Genomic DNA, 8426 nt, shown 5'->3' on the forward strand with positions numbered 1-8426 from the left:
TTTGCCAAGACTGTCTTTTCTACCCGAAACGTTCGCCAGGACCGTTGCCACGAGTCTGATACGCACGTACGGTCGCTGCTTCCGCGTTACCGAAAGACGCGCGCGCTGCGCTATCGGTCCTCGAAACCGCGAGCGCTCTTTCTTTCTGATCAGGCGCTTCGCGCCAAGTTCGAATCGGGATTATTTCTTTTCTAACATTATCGATACAACATCAACTTAACAGAAATTTGCTACGTGGTTAAAGTATTATCAAAAAATTTTATACTTCAAAAATCGTTTATTTCCACGAAAATTTGAAAATTTATAACAAAACAAACTATAAATATCATTTTTCTAAGAATTAGGCGTTAATATAATTAAATACGCATCAAACCAACGATCTCGTCAATAACAAAAATTTGTAGACATAATAAGCTTGCTCGCGCTATATCGTGAAAATTGACACTATTCCACTTTTTAGCATATTATTCAAATCTTAATATGTAATTATTTAACAAAATCGATGTCTTAATTTGATGCTTAATAAACGTATGCTTAATATGATGTATGCGCATTATATATTTGTTATTAGCGGGACCGTTGGTGTTTATAACAATTGACCCGTTCGACTACAAACGAATCGAAAATCACTACAAACAACTACAAACGATTCTGAAGAAGACTGCGCAAGCGGATTTGCGATATCTTAATGTTGGGTGCGAGTCATTTAAAAAAATTTTTTTTTATTAATTAAATTAACTACAAACGAAATTAATGTTACTACAAACAACTACAAACCAAATGCTATCGATTTCTGTATTAAAAAATTAATTTTGAAAAAGTCGGGTGCTAAGTTCACATAGGTAATTTTTTGGCTTAAAATTTTACGAATCAGGAAAAGCAGTCGCTCGGAAAGCAAAAGACTCAAGTTCGTTTCCCGATTCAGCGACATCGGATCGATATTTTTCTCGGCTACAATACTTTAGGGGGGTTAAATGGGAATATAGGAATAAAAATCTCGATTTGAGATTTATTCCTAAATAAAGCCTTAGCAACGGACCAAGCAATCTTCGTGCTTCGTGCACAATTAAGAAGTTATAGCGAAAAATTAATTTTCGCTATCTGACGCACAAACATCCGAATTCGGCTCGTATAACCTATTTATTTTAAATTATACATAATGTAATGTTTATGCTATGTTTTTGATAAAATACGTTGCAACAAAAAAATTGCTACAATATACGGGCCGTATATTAAAGGGACACGAAATTATACATGGTTCCGATAAAATATAATGCATTCACATCGGCTTTTTCTCAACTGTCTTGATACACTACGGAACATGAAAAGTATTATTAAGACCGTCCTGCTAAGAGCCGAAGGTCCCGCTAAAATACGTTTCAATAAAAAAATGGTCCAGCTAAACTACATAACATAAACATGTATATTTGTATTGAAGAGTAATTATTTATTTTTTATTCTTTTCTCTAAAATATAAAATATATAATTATAAATGTAATAAACAGTTATTAACATATAGAACACATATCATATTGTTACTTATAAGAACACATATCACATTGCTACATGTTTTCTAGTTTCTGTACTAATTTTATGTCAAAAATAAATTTTTTTTACAAGCTGATTGTGTAAATTAAGAGATATACATATATATGTATACAAATATATAATATAAAAAATATTTGACAACGCGTATCAAATAAAAAATACATATTGATTTAATTACCTGTAACAAAAATTTGTCTATTATCTTGCAAATAACCATTCTTAAATTATTAATTATAGAAACTTCATGGAGGTTTTTAATAATTAATAACTAAAAACTTTTTTCGTGATTGTTTATATTGTAGAAAGTTTTTGTTCAGGACTTAATCTACATATATTTTATATTCGATACCAAAGATACTCTGTATACATATATATGTAAATACTATATGTGAATATTTATTGTAAAAATAAAATTAGAAGAGAACAGTACTTTTAAGAAGTACATTTATGATGAAAATAAGCTGCATATAACTATTACATATGTACTATTCTATTCTAATGTCATTTCGTTACATTTCGCAAGTAATAGAAAACAGACTTTCATATAAATTCATTGTTATATGTATGTAGCAAATTGTTTTATGTTTGATACTATCGTCAAATATTCTACGTGTATATTTTAAAAATAAAATTAGAAGAGAACAGTACTTTTAAAAAGTACATTTGATGAAAATAAGTTGCATATAACTATTACATATGTACTATTCTGTTCTAATTTCATTTTGTTACATTTCACAAGTAATAGAAAACATACTTTCATATAAATTCATTGTTATATGTATGTAGCAAATTGTTTTATGTTCGATACTATCGTCAAATATACTACGTGTATAATTGTTTTAAAAATAAAATTAGAAGAGAACAGTACTTGTAAAAAGGTACATTTGTGATGAATATAAGTTGCATATAAGTATTACATATGTATTACATATTCTATTGTAATTTTATTTCTTTAGATTATAATCTAATTCTAATTATTCTAACAATAAGTTATAAAAACATACTTTCTTATAAACTTATTGTTATATGTATCAAATAAAAAGAAACCTTTTGTCAATAATATCAATTGTGATATTGCATTTGTACTACTTATGTTAACTTTATATCTACATCAACAAGTAAAAAAATAAACTTTCTTCTAAACTGATTATTTTTACATATATAAATGTACATATGTATATGTATATATATATACTGCACATACGTATATTAGCTTTTATTGCACTTCATATAGTACTATATTTCTATCAGTCTTGTATTAAATTAAAAAATACTCTTTTAAAATTACCCAGATAGCAAGTTGCCGGCAGGTTGTTAGTCAATTTGCTCGAATTATTTTGCTTAAGTTGTTTTCCATATTGAGGAAAAGCGGCTTCCGATTTTGCCTATTAGATTGTCGATTGTTATTGCTACCGATAATTGTGAACAACTTGAGAGCAACTTAAGAGCAACAGTTGCTGTCTTCAGAACCGTTTGTATAAAAGTTATTGGAAATTACAGAGCAACATGACAAAAACAATTTGCGGTAACTAGTGTAGGCAACTATTGTCCGTATAATGCCTTTATGTTAATCTAAACGAAATTACTATTATCTCGATGATAGCAACATAATGACAACTGAATGAAAACTTGTGTCAAGCAACGATTTTCTTTCTTATGCCAAGGGACGCTTTGCTATCTGGGTATTTTTATTTATATATATGTATGTATACGTATATATATGTATACTATTTTTATTGCACTATATGTTGTACTTTTTCTAACAGCCTTCATATTTTTGCAATAGTCTAGTAGTCTTTTCAATAAGTTTTCTAATTGTTTTTTCCATTATATTATAAACGATATGTAGCATCAAACTAAATCAATATTATCTAAACAAACTAAACGTAATAAATGATATGCGTATCATTAAATAATAAACTTATATAAACTATAACAAGTTTGACAACTATGTATATAATTATGTTTAAATTTTTATTCGCTTCATTTTAATACGTTTTTGATTGTGTATCCATGTTTTAATCACAGGCACGCTTCGATGTCCCAATGTATCAGAATGCTTTTTAATCAATTTTCCAATTTCATTGAATGTAGGTAATTTGTTGTCATTGGAATTTATATAATGACCAAAAGCATCTATAACGATACGTTTTTCATTTTGTGTCCATCGACTGCGACTAGATACTGGAAATATTAAAATATTTATTACATATATATACACATTATACATAATTTTCTAGATTTACATATAATATTTAATTGACATTTTATAAAATATATCAAGATTTATATTTACAGAGTATATGACGAAAAGTTTTGAATTAAAAATATACATGTAAATTAGGTCATCCAAAGCAAAAAGTTTTTTATTTTGTTTTGCAAACTATGCAAATTTCAGAGTTATTAATTAAAACATTCTTTATACATATATGGTTAAAACTTAAAATTTTTCGTGGCTTGCTAAATAATGGTAGATGACTTTTGTTCAGAATGATCAAATCTACATGTATACTTTTTACTCAAAACTTTTCGATATACACCTTAATATAAATAGAAATATATATACAGAATGGATTTTTTGACAGTTTAATCAATCCACTGGAATATTTCAGAACTCCTAAGTTTAAGACAAAAATGTTTCAAGTAAGAGTTATTTGATGTTGAAATCATCTGACGGTGATCTTTATTTGACTACATGAATCGAAGTCCTGAGGGTTATATTTCAAGGTACACTTTATTTTTTGAAATAAAATCACTATAATTTTATATAAATCGATTTCTTCTATTTTGCATAAAAAGTTATGAGTGGGATGACCATAAAGTGATTGATTAGTTTACAAGATATTTTGTATTTTATTGTGACATAATTTTTCATCAACTATGAAATATCTTGTAAAATATTTATTTTCCGATACTCTTTCCTCAATACTTTTATGCACAAAATAATAAGAGAAATTAATTGGTGCAAAGAAAGCACTGTTGTTTTCAAGAAAAAATATATAGCTTCTAGTTACAAATAACATATTTTTAAAAAAACGACTATGTATTTTTTTTACACCAATTGACTTCTATAAATAAAATATAAAATCATAACCTTTGTACATATATGTATATTATTATTGCAAAATAATATTTTACTTACTCTTTTTGTTTTGTTGAAAATTTTGTAAACGACGTTTCTGATCAACCACTTTTTTCTTAATATTTATCATGTTTTGATCATTTTGCATATTATCATCTAAATGATTAGTATCTGACAATATATCATTCGATGATGGTTCATCAACATCTTCATCTACATTTACATTAACAGAAATTTACATTATATTTAAGTTAACAGAATTTATAAATTCTAGCACCGGTATTCATTGTACAATGTTATATGTAAAACTGTTTTAATTTTATCTTTAGATACTGTAAACGCTGTTTTATTATATACTACATATCATCTGAAAATAAACTTAAGACAGCCTTAAATATAAAATCAAATTACGAATGTTCTCTTATATCAAAGAAACCAATATGACCTTAAGTTTTAAATTAGATTCATTCTTTAATCACTACTTGACTAAAATGTGATTTAAAAAATTAAATTTTATTTGTGAAGGAATAAAGTACCTTGTTGAAAATCTCGAATGACTTTTCTAGATGCAATTTCTTTATTAATTGTATCATCGTGAGTTTCTGTAGTCTTCGCTGTATTTTCAACATCTGAAAGTTCAGAGTCAGAATCATCATTACTATCACTTTCATTTATATCGGCTCCTTGTGCGGCTTCCAGATATTGAGATATTTCTAAGATTTCTTTTTCAATAACAGGTTGTCTATAGTGAGATAAATGAATTTTATCGGCATGGCCCATAACATTTGCAAGCGTTGAAACTTCATTTTCAGATAGATTATAATGAACACAAATTGTTGCTATATGCTTCCGTAATTCAGTCGCACGAATAGTTTCTGGATTTTCTGCGCCACTATCTACTGCATATTGCCGTAATAAATCACACGCTAAAAGATATCGGTGTTTATCTTTTTGAAGCGAAGGAAGACCAAATAGGTATGGATTCTTCGAAGAAACTTTTGCAGCCTTTCTATGCTTTAAAATCATTTCGATGCAGTCTCTTAATTCTTCTGTTAGTAAGACTGGTACCGTTCGTCCAAGTTTACCTCTGAGGGTAAATCGCACATATCTTTTAGCAATTTCTTTGGCACGTGCTGAAAGCGCTTTATACATGTCGTTTGTCTGATAATTAATACCTTGATACGCCTTATAATCCTCGATTAACGTCCTTTGTATCTCTCCGGCTCTACGACGATTAAACACTTGTACTGAAGTCAATGTAGATTTCGTAAGCGAAAGCCATGCATCATAGCAGAACTTTTCTTTCAAAAAATTATAAGCTGTTTCACGTTCTTGTTTTAGAAAATTATGAAGCTTAATAATATCTGCTTTACAGGGTAACGTAATCTTTTTACGTCTTAGATTTCTAGTCATTGTTTCTGATATTGTTTTTGATATACGTGTTGCAAAATCTTCGGTAAATACTTTCAAAAAGTCTTCAGCACGTAACTTCCTTTCCTTGTCTTCTTTTCTAATACATCGATTGATTAAAAGTTTACCCACTTCTTTTAGTAAACCTCCAAGTCCAGAAGCCAGTGAAGGAGTTTTGAAAAATTTTCCACATAAAAATAAACCGGCTAACGTATTAATTGCTTCAATGCAAGTATTGCTGTATCGGGGGAAGTAAATGGAAGCAAAATCCGTAATATCAGAATTTTTACATTTTATTACTTGAAGCAGACGACCCATCCTTCTTAATTTTTGTCTAATCAATGCATCATTGTGTTCAGATGTTTTATATTTTTCGCACTGTTGATTACCAAATGCTATTATTAATTCGTCGTAACGGATATTTCTTACTATATCATCTTCTCGTAAAAGTGGGAAAACTCGTAATCTTAGAGCATTGCTTGCCTCATTATGTATACGTCCTATTATTTGTCTTCCTAAAATTGATATTGATCTATTATCTTTAACTTTAATCATTTCTTTAATGCATCTTTGATAGTGATGTCTGCTTGTAACTTTTAGAATGAAAGCTTTACATTTTGGACATACGACGTATTCAGAAGGTATCCTGTTGTATTCTTTCTTTGAACGTCTTTCTACTAATAATTCACCATCATTTCGTGCACAATCGGTATTAAAATAGAAATTTCTACGTCTACGTATCGTTTCTAAGATCTTTCTTCGTTCTGCATTCCCTTTTGGCATGTGTTTAAATTTTTGAACTTCTAATTCATTCGCATGTACTCTCTCAAGATGACGAGCTATTTTGCTCTGAAACGTATTGCAATACATACAGAAATGCTTCTTGTTTCCTGCACCAACTGATGTAACAAACATTTCAGTGTCATCCCGAGCACATTTCCCAGATACGTTTAGTGACATTGATATGTCTAATCCACTAGAAGTATTTGCCGAACTGTTAGTTTCTTTAGCAAAAGAATTTCTTGTCTGATTCATCACAGGTTGAACGAAACTTTCATTAGACGAAGTGTTTGATGGTACGTAAGATGGATCCTCATCGCTAACATTTTCAATGTTGTTTTCCATAGTATTATTATCAAGACACGCTAAAAGAAGAGAAAAATATGCATGTTAAATAACAAAAAAAATTATAGATTTTTTAATACGTAAGAAATTATACAGAATGCTTCGTTAAAAAAGATTCACACAAATATTTCAGAAACTTTGTTATTTTAAAAAGTAATTTAAGTAAAAGTTATTTGTTGTTGAAAGAGTCATCTGATGGTAATATTTATTTGATTTTGCATCAAAATCCAAATGTTATTTCAAGATAAACTTAATTTTTTAAATCACTGTAAATAATTTTATATCGATTCCTTCTAATATTTGGAATAAAAGTTGAAGGATAATGTGATCAAAAAGTGAATAATTTGAGATATGTTGTACTTGTATATGACAATTTCACATAAACTATAAGTTCTCGTAAACTATTAACTTTTTGGTCATCTTACTCTCATAAATTTTTATACCTAATATTGCAAAAACTTAATTTATATAAAAAAATAATAGTGAAGTCCGTTTAAAAAAATTAAGTTGACCTTGAACTAAACTTCTGGATTTTGATCTAAAGTCAAATAAAGATCATCAAACGAGTTCCTTAACATCAAATAACTTTCACTCGAAATATTTTTTAAGATAAAGCAAAAAGTTTCTGATATATTTCTGTATATCTTTTAAAATGGGTTACTCAGTATGATTCATATAGTTAACGAGATGCTAGACGCCAGTATAATTGCTTTTCTAATTTACTCTTTATTTATTATTGGTTAAACATACCATTAGAGGAGGTGAATAGTTTTCAATGTGAAAATATAAATGCAAATGAATGGAAGGCTATCTAATATTATAAAACTCAACAAGAGTTTTCATGTAACTTTGGGCAGTCTTCCATTCATTAGCGTTTGTATTTTTAGTGTTAAAAAACCAGAGTAACTTTAAAAGCAGTTATTTCTGAGTTAGCATCCCTTTAAAGTTTCAAGATATTTACTATAACCGTCCTCGTTTGATGACGTCAGAAACGAGAAATCGCATTCAAAAGTATTGCAGTATATATATCTAATAAATAAAAATATATATAGAAATAAAAGGATATATCCATAAACATTTGCAATCGATTTAGCAATTTGTGAAATGTTCTTATGAGTATCTTTTTTGCTGTGTTAGTCAATAAAAAATTGTAAAATTAATGTAACATCAAAATCATGCAAAAAGATCAAACATAACTTTCACCTGTTGTTATTTATTGATTCTTATAGCAAAAATTACATCTTACAGTAATGAAAGTTTT

General features: G+C 28.3%; 1 protein-coding gene across 1 annotated transcript; it reads right to left on the reverse strand.

Moving 5' to 3' along the window:
- Window positions 1–5143: 5143 nt before the first annotated feature.
- Window positions 5144–7165, reverse strand: LOC146723033 (uncharacterized). Its single transcript, XM_085483319.1, has one exon. It carries the CDS (start codon window positions 7163–7165, stop codon window positions 5144–5146), a length of 2022 nt encoding a protein of 673 aa, XP_085339445.1.
- Window positions 7166–8426: the final 1261 nt, after the last annotated feature.

Source organism: Nylanderia fulva, unplaced genomic scaffold (assembly GCF_048542155.1).
Source record: "Nylanderia fulva isolate GAGA-0341 unplaced genomic scaffold, ASM4854215v1 Scaffold241, whole genome shotgun sequence".
Taxonomy (NCBI): Eukaryota; Metazoa; Arthropoda; class Insecta; order Hymenoptera; family Formicidae; genus Nylanderia; species Nylanderia fulva.